Source organism: Ammospiza caudacuta, chromosome 3, assembly GCF_027887145.1.
Source record: "Ammospiza caudacuta isolate bAmmCau1 chromosome 3, bAmmCau1.pri, whole genome shotgun sequence".
Classification (NCBI taxonomy): Eukaryota; Metazoa; Chordata; class Aves; order Passeriformes; family Passerellidae; genus Ammospiza; species Ammospiza caudacuta.
In genome coordinates, this window is record NC_080595.1 from 97,821,399 (window position 1) to 97,840,074 (window position 18,676).

General features: G+C 42.9%; 1 protein-coding gene across 7 annotated transcripts in view; it reads left to right on the forward strand.

Annotated features, from left to right (window-relative positions):
• The window catches only part of FILIP1 (filamin A interacting protein 1), a 106,561-nt gene that overhangs the window by 69,776 nt on the left and 18,109 nt on the right, over positions 1 to 18,676 (forward strand). For 5 of the 7 annotated variants that reach the window (XM_058800897.1, XM_058800898.1, XM_058800899.1 and 2 more), the window contains one exon: positions 14,487 to 17,292. In XM_058800897.1, the coding sequence (XP_058656880.1) occupies positions 14,487 to 17,292 (2,806 nt within the window). Of the gene's footprint in view, positions 1 to 7,404; positions 7,651 to 8,011; positions 8,192 to 14,486; positions 17,293 to 18,676 lie in introns of those variants that run through there. The other 2 variants (XM_058800902.1, XM_058800901.1) reach the window with 2 other exon arrangements.

Below are 18,676 nucleotides of genomic sequence, written 5' to 3' on the forward strand. Positions count from 1 at the left end.
TGTCTGTCACAGTGAGAGGCAGTCTGGAGAACAGCTCATGTGACACGGGCACAGCTCATCCTGCAATAGAGGAGAGCCTGTCCTGCTGTCACAGCCTCGTGTCCCCAGCTGACAGCACCAGCGCTGCTGCTCCAACTCGCTGTCAGCGACGGGCACCATTGCCCCGTGCCCACCATTAGCTCACCCAAGCTTTCTGCATCCCTCTTCTTCAGGTCTTAGGAAATAATTAATCCTGATGCTGGATTTTATGAGCACAAAGCTGGCACTGCTGCGACTCCTTTGAAGTCAGTAGAGCTCTTCTTGATTAATGGGATTAATAGAATCAGAGTAGGAATTCCGAAATGTGTGTGTGCTTGTACCTGTAGAAGTCTATACATGCACATATAAATGTGTTACGTACAGCAGTTTGTTGGGTGCAATTACAGCTTCTGCATGGGAGTCTGCAATCCAGAAAATTAACTTGTCAGCAATACATATTTCCTATAAAATAATATTTTTATATAACTTATATATGCATTTTGGTTCATCATAGCAATTGTAACAACAACAACAACAATAAAGCATAATAGTAATAATAACAATAATAACAATAATAATTATAACAACAGCAATGATAATAGCAATAGTTTTAATTCCTATATTTTTTTACATAATTTCCACAGCCAAATTACGCCTTTTAGGTTTTGCCTTCTTTTTGGTCAGTATTGCCTATTGATTCCACCAAGAAGGCTGTAAGCTTTTGCCTCCTTGTGCATGAGGCATCATCTGCACTTATGTCAATAGAAGATTTTAAAAAATAATAGTGATTTTTAAGTGAGGATGCCCAGTGGAAGTCAACAGCTAATGACTAAATAACTGAGTAGAGAGCAACAAGGCCAGATTGTTTAAGTCCTGCAGTTATTCAGAGATCAATACAGACATGGAAGAAAGAAATTTGAATACCAAGGCAAGCACAGCACCTTCCAATTCCCACTTACTGTATGAAACTGGCCCAGTTTTCCTTGCTTGCTCTCCATCTCAGAACCTGAGTTTTCCCTGTCCTTTTTTTAAGCTGTTCAAATACTCAACAGGCTACAGCCAGGATATGATCTTGCAAAGGGGTAGTGCAAACTAAAAGTATTTCAGACTGAGGGGAGAAATAAAACCACACATGCTGTTTTTGTGGCAAGGGATGCACAGGGGCTAGTAAGTGAGAGTTTCTTTGAATGGAAGCACTGACAGGTTCTGTTCTTGTGCAAGAGCTGTCATCAGCCTGTGTCTCTCTTGTCCTCAGAACAAAGCCCTGGCTTTTAAAGACATGTATTTCATAATATAAATAGCCCAAATAATTTCAAGTGAAGAATGATGCTCAGTTCAGGCAAGATGACAGGACTACCAAGGATGTGCAACAGCAAATCTGGGCAACCAAAATACAGATCTGCTCAAAAATCAGATGCCTGTGACCATTCGTATTTATATGTGCAGTGGTTCTGTATTTTTGGTTTGGGTTTGAATGGGGACTTTTTGGGTTTTTTGTTTGTTTTCTTTATATTTTCCTTTTAAAATTCTTCATTGATTGCATTCCAGATATTTATGGGAGTCTTTTTTGAATTCTGCTCTAAGTAACTAGAAGTAAAAGGTTAAAATAGCAGGCTCGAACCTTGGGTGAGTCTAGGCCCTGTGCATTGGCTGGAGAGGGGAGCTGTGAGGACAGACTCTTCTCCAATTGTCTCTCAACAGACACAAATCTAATGCAATCAGCAAACCTTAGAATTGCATGAGCTGTAGTAAATAGCTATGTGATAATCAAAAACCTTTGTTTAAGTGTAGGGGGTTTCTTTAGTGTTTTTTCACAATTGTGGTGGGTTTGTTTTTTTGGTGCTTTTTTGTTTGTTTGTTTTGTTTGGTTTGGTTTGGTTTTATTTTTGTTGTTTTTTGAGGAGAGAAGTGCCCATTTATGCTGCACCTCCAGTACACAGGCAAAAAGCAGTAGCAAAGGTGGGGCTGTGGGATGGATGTGGTGGAATGTCTGTGGACTTTTGTGTTCAGGGCAAGAGCTGAGGGTCCTGGCATCAAAAATAATGGAAATACCTTCCCAGCCTTTCAGACTGAGAGCTGGCACATGGCATATTAGGATGTGGTATGACAGCCAGGATTACTCTATGCTGATGTTGTTAAAATCTATTGGTCCCTCTCTAGATCATAAAAGCAGCTGCTGGCTGCTCTTTTACAGCATTTGAAAATTTTTCTGAGGATCCATTATTTGCTAAATCATTGATAATATGCCACTCACAAGGAAGTAATTTAAAATTCAAGAAGGAATCTTCATTAGATTATTTTCTCTGCTTTTATAGGTGTGGATTGTATTATTCTTAGGTCACTGTGACCAAGGTGGCTGAATATGATATGGACAAGTGCACACAAAGGCAGTATTTCTGAAAAAGACCCTGCACTGACAGAGATGAGTTTTTATATTGACTCCACTTGAACAGACACTTGCTTTCAAGCTGCATTGCTGTTGTACAGCTGTGTGAGCTTCTCCATGCTTGACCAGCCCAGTGCATGCAATTGCATGCAAAAACGATGACAATATCAATGATGCTATTTCCTAAATCCAGTTTTTAAATTTTGTCACTCTTTTCTTTTTTCTGGCACACTTTCCAATGTTGGTGACCCTCTTGTGGTGACTGCAGACACACTATCACTTGTATGATTTGATGTGAAAATGAATCAGGAATTCTTTGGATTCTGTTTTCTCTCATTTTCCGTTCTCACTAGTTTTACTCACTCTGTCAAATACTATATTCTAGTGGTGTTTCAAATGTGGAGCAGTGAGGCAGACAACCTTTAGTTTTAGGTGTAGCACCCAGGTGCCTTTCAACCCCATCAAGTTACTGGGTTACCTTGCTTGAAGGAAGGGTCAGTGGGAAGAAACAGAAAGGAAAAGAATGTCCAGGAAAGATCAGCAGGAGTGAGAGCAATGGGGCAAGAACTGAACTGATGGACCTGGATTGTAAAAAAAGAGGAATAGCAAAGAGACAGGTGTAGGCCAACAAAACAAAAGCAACAGAAAGAAGAAAATCAGTCAGGATTAATTTCACATCCTAGACCCAGCTGGAGCAAAAGAGGCCAAGACACTCCCAAAAGATTAATTCTCTCTGGGTAAACTAAAAATAAGCATGGTTCTCCCTGCTTTTAAAGACTTGAGCTCACTCTTCCACCTAATTTTCCCCATGAACACCTAGCACCTCAAAAGCAAGTAGCTTGGAAGAACAAGGGTGGAGCCCAGAGCAGGCAGACAGCGTTGGTGAGGGGCTCTGATGGAGGTGAAGCAGCCAGCACTCACCATGGTGGGTACAGAGGGCAGCAAGGGGCATCCTGCCAAGTGTGCTTGTCTAAGCTCCAGGACACCTTTCCCCTTGGCTTCCCTCTTGTTGAAGGGCCACAAGAGGCTTCTATGAGACTCCTGGTGCTTATTCCCAAAATATGACCAAATCATACTATGAAGCAATAATCATGACACAGGCACGTCTTGCTTCAGCTGTAATCACTTTTACTTAAAATAATCCCAGCAGTATTGGAGATGCTGAGCTTTCCAGCTATCAAGAGGTTACACACAAGTGCTAAGAAAGCAGAAAACCAAATGAAAGGGGATAGAGTGCAACAGGAAAAAAAAAAAAAGCCAGAAATGCTTTTGTCAAACTTTTGAATCATGCTTTGACAAAAGGCAGCAGATCCCAACGTAGGGTGATTTTCATGCTGCAATAAACAGAAAAATAATTTAAAACCTAGGCAGCATGACTTATTCTGAAAGATCTGAGGGGTAATAAAAAAGCCTGTGTGCAAACGTGTGTGTGCACACAGTTTCTTTAACAGCTGCATGCAACAACCTGTTTTAAATAAGAACAAAGGTGAACAAGGCCAGTTGTCAGGGCAGCTCACCAAATGAAGTTTTTTAATGTGCATGACGTATGCCATATAAAGTGTATTGCCTGAGATACAGCACAGAGTCCAACTTGAAGTATTTTTCTCAGGCTTCTCCTACAAAGTCATGTTTCAAGAATTTACTGCATTCATCTTCTTTATTTCTCTTCTCCAAAAGGCCCAATGGATCACCTTGCTCATTATATCTTCAGCAGCAAATTAAAATCAGCCTCTTCCCTCCCTAAATATTAAAATTTTCTTGTTCTGTCAAGATGTCACTCAATCAATTTATATCTGTTGCACTCAGAGCAGACAACTGTAAGCAGAAATGGAGGTCAGGTCTGACTTACCAAATGAGTTTGACTTAAGCAAAAGAAGGGAAAAAAAAGAAAAACAAAATAGCGATGGAAGATTTTCACTGCTTTGAAGCTTTTGTGAACAAAAAATAAAAAAGTCTGGCAAGCACACAGTGTACCTTTTCATGTATGTAAGTAAAGACAAATTTAGGAAAAACTTTGCTTTGCCCAAACAGTAATTTTTGGACTTTTTGTAGTTTGAGAACTTGGAGAGAGTTACAAGCTCTCTGCCTTCACTATAAATGTTCCATGTGTTTCTGCAGTGAAGGTAAAGAGACAACTGAGAGCAGGGACAGTCTGCTGGGAAGGTTACAAAACTCTGTTTACAGAGAATTTTATAATCAGGCAATAGTTTGTTACAAGTCTCTAAGATCCACAAGAGGAATCTATTGCTGTGCATAGTTAGAAAATTTTTAAAAAGAGCAGCTTATCAAAGAAATGTGTAGTGTATTTGCACATCATTCAATTTTAATTTATTTCCAATTCCATCTTTTGATTCCCAGTTACTCTTCTCTGTAGTAGGCAATCATGCTAGATGCAGAGTATCATTTCTGATTTTCAAGATGAGTTGAAATTTGGGATTCCTATCTATTCCCTCTGCTGCTTTTATTTCTTGTTTTTCTTATCTGCTCTCACAATGTTGCAAGTGCTGCTTTACTCAGGAATGCATTTCTTGAACTACTTCATCCCAATGAATGTGTGAACAAAAAAATTCATGAGCAAGTTAAATTTTCCCAGCCTTTGAAGTCACCTAAAGTTGAGGTACTCTTGAGAAATAACAGCATATGAAGTACCTTTCTATTTTTATATAGACACATAATGTGATTTCTCAGCAGTAAAAGAAAAGCTGTAGATATTAAAGGCCTGCTTGGCCTTAGCTGTGACATCCTACCTGATATCCCCTGTAGGTCTGGTACCAGTGTAGTGGTGGTACCCAGAGTAGTTGAAATGGTGATGGGAGAATACTTTCATTGTGAAATCTCATGGTGGTACAGACTTAACCAGTGCAGGTGAGTAGGTTCACTATTACTACACTGCACTTTCTCTGACATCCTCTTGACATCCCTGACCTTTGTGCTCAGAGCTGGGACCGTGGAAACACATATGAAGGAAGATGTGTCACTTGCAGTGCCAGCCTGGCCCAAGCGTGGCAACCCAGACAAAGGGACAGCCAGAGCAGACACCAGAGAAGGGCTGTTGATCTGGGAGAGGTGGGGGTTAGCAATGGAGTGCAGAGGTGAGGAGCACCTGGGACTCAGCAGGGGTGCAGTGGGACTGGCACGAGCTGTGCAATGAGCTCCAAGCCCAGAGCCAGCTGGGATGAGCCGGGGTGTGTGAGCAGAGATTCCCCTGCCGAGCCAGCAGTGCTGGTGGAGCACAGCCCTGCTCCTGGCTGCTGATCACAGCCAAACCCATCTGTCAGCAGATAGTTCTGAAACTTGCTTGCAAAGTGCTCCACGCCTTTCTAGTATCAAACTGCCTCGAGGCTGACACCCTGCTATTGCTATAAATTATTTTGTTAACTTAGAGTGCAGACTTTTATGCAAAGGATCTAAGCTCTTCGGATGAACTATTAAAGTGCCCATATAATGGCACATCATTACATTTCAATGGTCAGTATCTTAGTGTTTGCCATTGCGTATGCAATTTCCTCTTTTAAAAGAATGTTTAGCTCTACCAAACAATGGGATTGCAAGGGACACAGTAAATAGAGTAAGCAGATCATTGGTCTGCTCAATGCATGTGATCATTTGTAATTGCACAAACACATTTTGTACAGAAACCTTTCCTCTGACACTGGAAAAAAAACATACCAAGATGCATCAGCTTTGCACACAGGAAGCAACAATCTCTCTATAGCACCCCAGATTCATCTTTTGGAAAGTATTTAGTAAATGAGGTAAAGGAATGTGAAATCAGAGAGAATGCTTAAGACTTGTTTAGATTTCCCTGGAAAATGTGACTTTACTGTTGCGTTCCTACATGGTGCTAGTAGTCATGTGAAGCTAATTTACATGGATTGTGAATGTTTTTCACTCTAAGAATGGTTCTCATTTTTGGGAGCATATTGGATCTCAGATGTGCAGGAGTCTGGAGCATCCACTCCTGGGAACAGGCAAAATCACAGGGATTGTGATCTGCATGCACCACCCATCCTGCTGCACTCTGAAACCCACACCCAATGTACCCCAGAGCAGGTGTCCCAAGCAAAACCTTGGTCCTTTTCTACTTATATCTCCCACCCAGAAATTAATAATTCTGTTCTCAGCAGAGTCTGAAGAGGGTGAGGTAAATAACAATAAAATCTTGAATAAAAAGCATAAATCCAGTCTCTAAGCACCTGCTTTTCAAATGAGCTCTGTCCAGTCTACGTGCTGAATGAGGGTCCTTAGGAAAAATAATGAAAGATCATTAAATTAGACAGTTTCTCAAAAATGTAAACTCACATCCATTTTTAGTGGATAATAATATTTGAAATTCTATACTTTCAGTGCTTTTGGCTATTGAAAGCTTTCTAAGAAAAGTGGAAAGTGAATGACAAAGGGAGGAAAGCAAAGGCATAAGGAAAAGGGAAAGGGAAAGGGAAAGGGAAAGGGAAAGGGAAAGGGAAAGGGAAAGGGAAAGGGAAAGGGAAAGGGAAAGGGAGCCCTTCCTAGATCTCCTCCCAAAATCTGAAAAAGTGACTGTGAGCAATACAGGGAATCACAAGGGAAACAGAAGGAATCCTCAACTTCTTTTATGTTGTTTTGGGAACAAAAGGGCTAGTTTAGGACTTCTTTAAAGCAGGGAGCTAGCAGAATGGTGTTTTTCAGACCTCACCAGACTTGGTTAGGCTTGCTACTATGCATGGATTTTCAAAAACAAACACGCCCGTATACTAAATCCCCAGGGGATTTTCTTCATGTATTCATGCCTTTATCAGCCGATCTTAAGATCAGCCAGCGCGTACCAGCAGTAGTACTGCCACTTCAAACACCGGCAAGACAAGAGGAAAGCAACAGGAACTTTTGTTGAGCCAGCGGAATGAATCGGCAGCTGGGACTGGGAAGCAGCAGCGCTCCGTGCATCCCAGTCCCCTTAAGCAAAACCAACTCCCAGGGGCTCTCTGCGATCAAATTATTATTTCTTAATCGTTCACTTATGAACTGTAGCTACAGAAAGCCCGGGGGGGCTGTCAGTAACAGACCCCGGGCGAGGGGCGGCGGAGGGGAGCCGCTGCTGCCCCGGTGCTGCCCCGGCCCGGCGGCTCCAGCCCCGCCCGCCCCGGGCGCAGCCTCACCTGGCAGCGGCGCCGCGGAGCCGGGCCCCGCATCGCCCCCCCGGGCTGTCGCTCTGGTTGCTTAAAAAAAAAAACCAAAAAAAGAAAGAAAAAAGTAGGTCTAGCTATAAGGTAAGAGAATTATTTTTTTCTTATTTTTGATTTTTTAAATTGTTTTTTTAATTTGAGCGCCGCTAATTGCCGAGTGCGTGCGCCATTGGCTGGCTCGCTGAGCGCACCGGGCAGTGGCGTAGGCGCGGGCGGGACGGAGCGGGGCTGGAGCGGGGCTGGAGCGGGGTGTGCGGGCAGCGGGGCTGGAGCGGGGCTGGAGCGGGGTGTGCGGGCAGCGGGGCTGGAGCGGGGCTGGAGCGGGGTGTGCGGGCAGCGGGGCTGGAGCGGGGCTGGAGCGGGGTGTGCGGGCAGCGGGGCTGGAGCGGGGCTGGAGCGGGGTGTGCGGGCAGCGGGGCTGGAGCGGGGTGTGCGGGCAGCGGGCCCGCCGGGATGCGCGGCGGCCCCGGCTCCGGACGGAGCAGGACAGCGCCGAGCGGCCGGGGCTGATGTAGCGTTGGGCTGCAGCCTTGGAAGGTGCACCTGGTGGGGCTGTGCTGTGCGGTTCCCCCTCCCGAAGCGCGCACCGAGGGGTCAGGGAAGGATAACCGCAGCCCGGAGACAGGTTTGGCAATTCTCATCCCTCAGCTGAATGCTGCTTCGCCTTCGCTCTCTGGTACTGCGTGCCTGCTTTCTGTGCACCCCCTTTTCCCTCCTCTAACCTCCGGAATGAATGTGGACGATACTGTTATGTAGTCTGAAAGGATGTCGGTCGGGTTTTGTTCTTAAAGATCTTTAGTGTTTTTCTTATGTGACCAGTGTCCTGGAAGGGTGGGGGGACACTGAATTTAGTGAGTGTTCGTATTCTAAAATACTGCCTTCAGTCACTGCTCAGCGGGAGTAAGACGCTTTCAACACAAATGAACTATTTCAGCAAACTGGATTTAATTTTTTACAAAATCAGTGTTAGAAACAGAAGATAAATTGTTGTAGATTACAAGCAATGTGTCCTCCTAATTAGGGAAGAAAACATTTCCTTTACTTTCAGTGTATTTTAGAAACTATCATGTAGATTAGGAGCAGCAAGAATATTAATGTTTTTGTTACATAGTTTGATACAATCACTTTCCAAAGTTAATTTAGTTCTTCAGCAGTGAAGAGCATGCACTTTTTTACACTTTGAGTTTGTACATTAGGTAGCCACAAAAAATTGTCTTTAGTTTTACTAGAACTTTTTAAAACAAGCTTGTGTTTGTTTTCAGAGTTGACCCTGTAATAAACTGAACAAGAAGTTGGAAAGTTCTGTAGTAAGGTCATTCAAACATTTTTCTCATTCCTTACCTTTAAAATGTAATGGATAGTAAGGAGAAAAGTAATACAGATGTGCTTTATTCTTTTTCTTGTCATGGGATCTGATCTCGTTTACATATTTCTTCTCCCAGTTGAGATGGATGCATGGGAAGTAGTGAGGCTGATGATTTGAAAGTGTGACCTCATCACCTAATTTAAGTCTTGGGCCCGATTGTTTTGTTTCCTAGAGAGCCTAACCACCTTTTGGCTCTCTTTGACTTCAGCTCAAGTTGTAAGTACTCAGAACTAGCAAAATTCAGCCTTTTGTGTATCTCAGCCTGGCCCCAAACACGGAAGCACTGGGAAATAGTCCTGACATGTGGAGGATTTCCCAGTGGCTGTACAAATAATCTTCAAAAATCAGCTGTTGTACATTAAACAGGGGGAAAAAAAAAAAGGGAACTCCTTTATTGAGTTAAACCACCTCTTGCTGGTTTTCATTGTCCTGGGATTACAGACTCTTGCATCACTTAATGGGCAGCAGCTTTCTAGCTACCACTAGGAAGTTGTCCAGTCTCTCTAACTCTGCATGTACAGTAGCAAACTTTGGGTTTGAAGTGGAAAGATGAGTTTGCAAAGACTTTTGCTTTCCCAGTGGAAATTCCTTTGGGATTGCTGTGAGTGGCAGAGAAATGCTGTTGGCCCCTCAGGAGGAAGAAGCCTTCATCAGCCCTCAGTCATCTGATCCTTAGAGTGACCAAGTCCTCATTAATGTATTTGCCTTAACTCCCACTTACTGGCCACCCGTGAAATGGGATAGAAGTCATTACACCCCATAGCAACAGACTTTTGGAATGTAAATGGCAAAGTAAGGTACTGCAGGAGAGGGAAGTCACATGGCTTTGTGCTAGAGCAGCAGTGAGAAACTCTGTGGGTCTCCAGGCTGTGTGTGAACTCAGTTAATAAGGTCCCCTAGAGACCTTACCTGCTTGACTCCTTTCCATCCTCTTTCTTCTAACTGCTGTTCCTCCTGTTGCCAGTTTTGATAGCAGGAGAAATAGCTCTCCACTTCTCCAGATTTCCCTCTACATTAGCCCCTCCTTTGAGTGCTTAATTAAACACTGGGAGACACCTTGGGAAGCTTGGCTTTGTTTGTTTGCAGAGCAGGGGGCTAAAACAGGCCAACACAGGTGAACTATGGTGCTGTAATGTTGATGTGCATGCAAACCATGGGAGCAGCTTATGGCCTTTCAGGGCATCATCTGGCTTGCCATGCTTTCCCAGGATTTCCTTGTGTAGCTGAGTGCCTATTTCTGTGCTAGAGGTGGAAAAGGTTGTCTGAGTACCTGTGATGTTATCTCATCTTGCTGGAAGTACAAACAGAAAGGGAGATACACACTCTGGTATGATTTTCAATAAATGTTTGGGGGGCTATTTGCTTTTGCATGCTCTGTTTTAAACACTTGGAAGTGGATGGTTTTTTTTGAGAGGAGCCATGACTAAAGAAATGAAGGCACATCACTGGAGGGATAGAGTTGTAGCTGTCAGCATCCCACTGTGCTTCGATTCATAGCTTGCTGATCAATTCATAGCTTGGAGGAGGGAAGGGGAAGCAGAGACTGTGCAGTGAAACACTTCAGCACCAAACCTAAAGGCAAGAGGAGAGGGAGAGCCTGGTTATTGTCCATCCTCTCCTACATCTTCCTTGCCAGCTACTTCCAGCACACCATTCATGAGAGTTGTTAAAACTAATTCCATAGTTGGTCTTCCTCCAGTCCAGTGTCCGCTTTCTCTGCAACCGAGATTGGTTGCTGAAAGTTTTCAGGCTCCTGCCTCTCCAGCACGGCTGCCAACAGAGCTCTCCTGCTGCTCCAGCAGTGCATGGTGTGGCTGTGAACAGCTGAGGCTGGTGGGGATCCAAGAGAGGCAGCTCCCTGTGCAGCAGGACCATGTCAGCTTGCAGCAGCAGCTTCTGGACTCCAGCATCCTGCCCGTGCCAGTCAGGCATCTTTCTTTATAGAGCAGCATCTGGGGTGCTTGTTTGTAACTGAGGCAGTGAACAGTTGCACACGGTCATCATACCTGAGGGTTTGCAGGGTTTGCTGCTTATTCAGACAGTACTGCAAGGGGTAATGGGCCTGCCTTGAGTACTGGGCCTGTTCCTCAATACTGTGGGGAGGACAGATGGTAAGGAGAGGGAGAGACCCCCAGGACCCCCATGGCAGCAATGGCTGTGTGTTCAGGTTGTGTATTCAGGGACGGACTCGGGCTGCAGGCTTTGCCATGGCACCTGTGGTAACGAGGGCAGGGAGCTGGATCACATCTGTGTGCTTCATTCTGGGGACATTCAGCCAAACCCCTGAGACTCAGTGATGGAGGCAGGTTATCCAGTTGTATCCAAACATTTCTCATTTCTGTTTCTAAAAAAACACAAGCCAAGACACCATATGCAGGCTGGGGGGTATCAAATTGTTTGATTGTCAGTGTTTTGGCTGTATCTAATGTTTCAGTACTAAAGGTTTTGTTTGTTTTCATTTTGATCCTGAATGCAGGTGCTTTCAACCTCTTGACAATCCAGCATGCAGTTGCTCTGGCTAACACATTGAAGACCAGGTGCTGGGAATCTAAGGGCTTTTAGTGTTGCACAGGAGCCCATGTAGATCGGTGTTGCTTAGCACATTAGCAGCAGCAGTCAGATGAAAAGCCTGATAGCAGCAAATGTGCTGTGAGGGTCAAGAGGGGACAACCTCACCTTGCAGTCCTGCTGAAATTCCGGTTTAACCACTGAGGTATGAAAGTTGTACAAAGATGGAGAAGCAGGAGCAAGCTTAAACTCAGCTTTATTTTAGTCTCTAGAAGTAACACTGAAAAGGTGTAGATTTTCCAATTACTTTGGCAATTAACACATATATTTGTGTGCTGCCTTCCAACTCCCCCACAGACCCAGATTTTAGAAGCAGTTCCCACAGACATGAAAAACAGAAGTATTGATAAGTATCTTCTCTGAAAGTTGTCTTGTCATATCTAAGACATGTAGTTTCCCTGTGCTAAAGCTGGAGCAGAATGAAGTGCTGAATGTTGCTTTATTTTCCCAGAGGGGCCAAGCTGGTTATTCCCCACTACTAGCACTCCTGCAAGGCAGTGACAGGGCTAACATGCTTTCTTCTCTTGCTCAGCCTTATGACTGACATTTTCTTGTCTTAGTTTAACAGGTATTTGCAATTTTTTTCAGTGGCTTTCTCGGCAGTATTCCCCAGTAGACTCTCAGGTAATCACATGGAACAACGTATAGTCAGTGCATTATTTTGCACTCTGCTACGCAGCCTGGCTGGTGTGCACTGCCTGGAGCAATTGCTGGGTGAAAATCACATGTGCAGGTCTAGGAATTACAAATCAAAGACAGTTTTCTAACCATCTTTAGGCATTTGGATGTCAATTTTTTTAAGCGGTTTTCTGGGGTTTTTTAATTTATAGGGGTCACCTTAAAATTTTCCTGTGGGACAAGGGAGGCTGGAAACATTCTCCTATGTTTATGACTTTGGAAGATGTGTCATTTAGAGCACCACCAGGTTCGACTTCACTATTCTGCCATGGCAAACAGTTATTTTTGTGGAAGGATACATACTATTCCTTGAAAAATGTAGCCTGGGGGAGATGAGGAAGAGTTCTTGGCTGAAACATTTGCATGAAGCACTGAGGCAGAGCAGCCAGGGAATATATTGCATGCTAATAAAGTTCCTTCTTCAGTGTGAAAAGTGCGTGCTTTGTGAGTGACAGTGGGTCTTTTTTTACCTTTTGACATTCTAACTTGACCAATAATGAGGCATCCACCAGCATGCCTTTTCAGTCCTTTCCAAAGAGCTGCCACAACTAAAGAGACTTTTCTTTTGAGAATAATCTGTGACCCAGCAAGGTTGGCTGCAATGTTTGTTTGTTTTTCTCTCTGCCGCTGGTTCCTACTATTCTCTTACTCCCACATCCTATCCGAGTCTTGTTTTCAAATGCATTCTTCAGCCTCTCCTTCCCTACCTACTGCATCCTGTGTTCTGCTTTCTGACTTCCTTCTCTTTTTTTAAAGCTTTTCTTTCCAGTTCCTTTTGATTCGGGTTCCCCCAGGAACAGGGAGTGAAACATTAACAGTTGCTGAGTACAGAGTTGATCTGGCTCTTTCTGGGAGTGTAGAGTTCAGGTGGGGGCTCTGGAAGACATCCTTTGGGTCTGACGTGCCCCAGGGCCCTTGGCACCACTTCATTGCTGGGGTAGCAGAGAGGAATGTATATCTATGCTCCACCTGCTGTCATCTACAATCCAACATGTAAGATAAGAATATGGATAAAAGTTGATCTTTGCTAAGATATGGATGTTCCAGTTACTTTGAGTTAATTACCAGGCATTAATTGCTCTGCTGTTACCACCTGGATGTGTATCTCAGTTATAAAAAGGAAGCTGAGAAGCTTCAGACTTAGGGTAAGCAAAGCAAGTGGATTTGAATTATCTCGTGTCTTGATAGAGGATGTGGGAACTGTAGGTGTTGTGACAGCAGTTTGGAAAAAAATATTATTTCACAGTAACTTCAGTGTGCATACCTGTGTCTAAGTCAGACTGCTGCTTTTACAATAAGGCTCTTAGATTGGTTGGGATGCATCCCTGTGTTATCTGTACCTCTTTCAATTGAGGATCACCATCCTCATAAATCTGTGCTTAGAACATGTGCAGGAACGTCCTATGTTGGTGTCATCAGATCCTGAATATTAATCACAGATATAAAATAGTTATATTACTCCATGTTGCATGGCTAAGGCTGGGTAATGTATGCTTTTATTATCTTTCTGAGGAGCACCTAATTTGGATATATGGCGAGTTTTTATATTGGCTGAAAACGCAGATTTAGAGGCCACAGAGAAGAACGTTTTCCAGATGAGGTCAGCTATAGCCAGAGGTTTCACTAGTCTGGTCCTTGTGGTTCACAACATGTACTAAATGAAATGTAGAAGAACAAACCTTTTAGCATAATAGTGACTGTGCTGGAAAATTTACCTTCCTACTAATTTCATAATTGTGATGCCCAGATGGTTATCAGTTGTGTGTTACTGTAATCTTCTGTCCTGCTGGTTTGTCTGTAACCAGGATTAGTCTGTTTATGTGTGGCTGCATATAACAATTAGTTTAATATTTTACCTTATTTTACACATTTTTCTGTATGCAAGACATAAAGAGGAATTCACCTTGTAAAACAAATTTGGTATAAATGGATTTGTGAGTAGATAATACCTGTCCTGTTGGGATATTATGTACTTTTATCAACATCATCCTAACAGGAAAATCAATGTAAGGAAATTAAAACCTGATGTATTTGTTATCTGTACATGTATAAAATTTTACTGTGTTTCAGATTTCTAGACAATTTTATGTATTTTTCATTTAACTTATGTAATTCAAAATACTTGGTTTGGGGATACAACTGTAGTAGGTAGTTATTTCTTGAAAATGAAATAGAACTAATAAATTACTTAATTATTAATGAATTAATAAAAAAGGAAGCTAAAATGTGATTTTAAAAATAGAGAGATACACACAGACGCATGTATATATACATTTTAGTCTGACACATCTCTTTTGACTTCTTTCAGGTTGAAGAAACTTCTTGAGCAGGAGAAGATCTATCAAGCCCGGAAGGAGAAGGAGCATACAAAGAGAATCAGTAAACTAAGAGAAGAACTAGTCAAGCTCAAATCATTTGCACTCATGCTGGTGGATGAAAGACAAATGCATATTGAACAACTTGGTCAACAAAGCCAGAAAATACAGGACTTAACCCAAAAACTAAAGGAAGAAGAAGAAAAGCTTAAAATTATTACTGCAAAAACAAAAGAAGATGGACAAAAACTGATGAAATTAGAGGCAGAACTTGAACACAAAACATCATCGTTTTGTCAAGAACATGAGGAGATGACTGCTAAACTGGCTAATCAAGAGTCACATAATAGACAGCTAAGGCTCAAGCTAGTGGGGTTGACTCGCAGAATAGAGGAGCTAGAAGAAACTAACAAAAATCTTCAAAAAACTGAGGAGGAACTTCAAGAATTAAGAGATAAAATAGCGAAAGGGGAATGTGGGAACTCTAGCTTAATGGCAGAAGTGGAAAACCTCCGCAAGCGCGTGCTTGAAATGGAGGGGAAAGATGAAGAGATCACAAAAACCGAATCCCAGTGCAAAGAGCTGAAAAACAAACTGCAGGAGGAAGAGCATCATAGCAAAGAGTTGAAACTTGAAGTGGAAAAACTGCAGAAAAGAATGTCAGAATTAGAGAAGCTGGAAGAGGCTTTCAGTAAAAGTAAGTCAGAATGCACTCAGCTACACTTAAACTTGGAGAGAGAAAAAAATTTGACTAAGGATTTGATAAATGAGTTGGAAGTGGTGAAGACTCGAGTGAAGGACCTTGAGACATCTGAAAGCAAATTGGAAAAGGCTGAAATAAGCTTAAAAGATGACCTTACAAAGCTGAAGTCATTTACTGTAATGTTGGTTGATGAGCGAAAAAATATGATGGAAAAAATAAAACAGGAGGAAAAAAAGGTTGAGGGCCTAAACAAGAATTTTAAAGTTGAACAAGGGAAAGTTATGGATGTAACAGAGAAATTGATAGAAGAAAGTAAGAAATTTTTGAAACTGAAATCTGAAATGGAGGAAAAAGTATCTAGTTTGACAAAGGAAAGGGATGAGTTAATTGGCAAACTGAAAAGTGAAGAAGAAAAATCATCTGAATTAAGCTGTAGAGTTGACCTGTTAAAGAAAAGAATTGATGGTATGGAGGAAGTAGAAAGAGAAATTACAAGAGGTCGAACTAGGAAAGGAGCAGAGCATGTTTGTCATGAGGACAACAAGATTAAGGAACTTACTGTTGAAATCGAAAGATTGAAAAAACGTCTCAAACAACTGGAAGTGGTTGAAGGAGATTTGATGAAGACTGAAGATGAGTATGATCAGCTAGAGCAGAAATTTAGGACTGAGCAGGATAAAGCTAATTTTCTTTCTCAACAGTTGGAGGAGATGAAACTCCAGATTGCCAAAACGAAAGCAATAGAAAAAGGTGAGGTGGTGAGCCAGGAGGCAGAGCTGAGGCACAGGTTTCGTCTGGAAGAGGCCAAAAGCAGAGATTTGAAAGCAGAAGTTCAAGCACTTAAGGAAAAAATCCATGAGCTCATGAACAAAGAAGACCAGCTTTCTCAGCTCCAAGTTGATTATTCAGTTCTACAGCAAAGGTTTATGGAAGAGGAAAACAAAAACAAGAGCATGGGGCAGGAAGTTTTGAACCTGACAAGAGAGCTGGAGCTTTCTAAGCGTTACAGCCGTGCTCTGAGGCCCAGCATGAACGGGAGAAGAATGGTTGATGTTCCCCTGACGTCCACCGGCGTGCAGACAGATGCTCTCTGCAATGAAGCAGCAGAAGAAGAAACTCCAGCAGTGTTTATAAGGAAATCCTTCCAGGAGGAGAATCATATCATGAGCAATCTGCGGCAGGTGGGTTTGAAAAAACCCATGGAGCGTTCTTCAGTGCTTGAGAGATATCCTCCAGCAGCAAATGAGCTTGCTATGAGGAAATCCTGGATACCATGGATGAAAAAGAGGGAAACTGGGGCCCAGACAACTCCTGATAAAGGAGCCCGAAGCCACAGTAGTCCAGCACATCCTGGGGAGGTTGTCCTTTCACCAAAGCAGGGTCAACCTCTTCATATTCGGGTGACACCAGACCATGAGAACAGTACAGCAACTTTGGAGATAACCAGTCCATCTGCAGAGGAATTTTTTTCAAGTACCACTGTCATTCCTACTTTGGGAAATCAGAAGCCACGAATAACCATCATTCCGTCTCCCAATGTTATGCCACAAAAAGGAAAAGGCAGTGAAAGTCCCATGGGCCCAGATCGTTCCATGTCTCCAGTCACTATAACAACATTCTCCAGGGAAAAGTCCCCAGAGGGAGGGACAGCACCCTTCGCTGACAGACCTGCATCGCCAATTCAGATCATGACGGTGTCGACATCTGCGGCGCCGGCTGAAATCTCCGTCTCTCCGCAGTCACAGGACATGACCATGGGCAGGGCTGTCTTCAAAGTCACGCCAGAAAAGCAAACCGTCCCGACTCCAATCCGCAAGTACAACGCCAATGCCAACATTATCACAACAGAGGACAACAAAATCCACATCCACTTGGGCTCCCAGTTTAAGCGTTCTCCCGGTGCCGTGCCTGACGGCGCGAGCCCTGTGATAACAGTCCGGCCGGTGAACGTCGCGGCAGAGAAGGAGGTGGTGACTGGTACTGTCCTTCGATCGCCTCGGAACAACCTGTCCCCACGACCTGCAGCCAGCAAGGTGACAAGCACTATCACCATCACACCTGTTACAACATCTTCCACACGAGGAACACAATCAGTGGTAAGCAGTGTTGTCTCATGGTGTGGTCTTCATGGCAGAGAGAAGGACAGACCATAGCTCTGGTTTGAGACACCAGCAGGGAAAATGGGAGGGGTGAGGAGAAACTCTTGTCTTCCCTACATTTCTTCCAGGCTCAAGCTTAACTATAAAATCAGAATTTGCCCAATTCATGTATTTTTGTACCAGTGTTGGATGCTGGTACGCTTTTGGTATTATCTCCCAAAGCAGTTAACTTCCAGAGGAAGTCCCTTCAAAGTTATCTTCATAATGGCAACCCAGCAAAATTACAAGCGAGAAACAGAGGGACAAAGAACAATGGGTATGACAGAGCAGGAAACTGTATTTTTATTTTTGATGAGTGCAATATCTGAATTTTAAAAATACACCTCATGTTTTTTGGCTCAGCTGGCAAGTCTTTAGACTCTAATTATGCAGGCTGGCATTTCTTTGATATAATCCCTTGATCCCCATATAATTCAGTTAATATCTGCTATATTACTGCGCTCCAAAGAAATAAATAAGCAGACATGTTATCATTGCTTACAGCTCCAAGCCTCTTTAGCCAGTGAATAGTAGAGCTCTTTCTGTTTCTCTGAACTTCTGTAAGTGCTGTATTACAATAGAGCGTCCTCTATTATATTTTTTTTGCTTTCTCTTTGGGCTTCTGTGCTGGTAACCCAACTTCTTTTTCATAGTGAAAGAATTCTCACCTCTGTCTTTAACCATAGTGGGCAGTATTTATTGATAGTCCTCCCCAAGTTTATTACTGGACATAAGTTTCTATTGCTTGAGTTGGAACTACCCTGAGAAAGAATTTAACCAGGGTATTAAACAGAAAACTAGCAGTACTGTATTAGTCCAAAAACTTACTTAGCTAGACAGAGTCTGCAACAGATGCTTAGGGGAAGATTATTTTGAGTGGGTAAACACAAAGTAATGTTTCCCTCAGCGTCTGTTCCCAGTTTTTGGCAATAGGCAGGTATTTCTTTCTGAACCAGAGCCTGCAGCCACATCTTTCTCTTTAATACACCATGGCAGAGTTTTTTTCTATTTATTCTTTTAATTGCTTTTTGAACTCATTTACACTGTTGTTTCCACAACATCAGGGGGCAGTGAATTCAGTTGTGGGCTTTGGGAAAAGCTCTTTTGTTTGATACCTTTTATGCAATACCTTCATTGGTTACAGCCTTTTTCTTGTATCTTGACAAATACTGAATAGTCACCCCCTACTCATTTGTCCGTGCTGCTCGGGAGTCAGCAGAGCCCCACAACACGCCTTGTCAGCCATCTCTTCCCAAGCTGAAATGTCAAAATGTGTTTATCTTAAACTTTCACACTTCTGGAGAGAAGCTGCCATTCCCATTTAAGGCTTCTGAATTAAGAA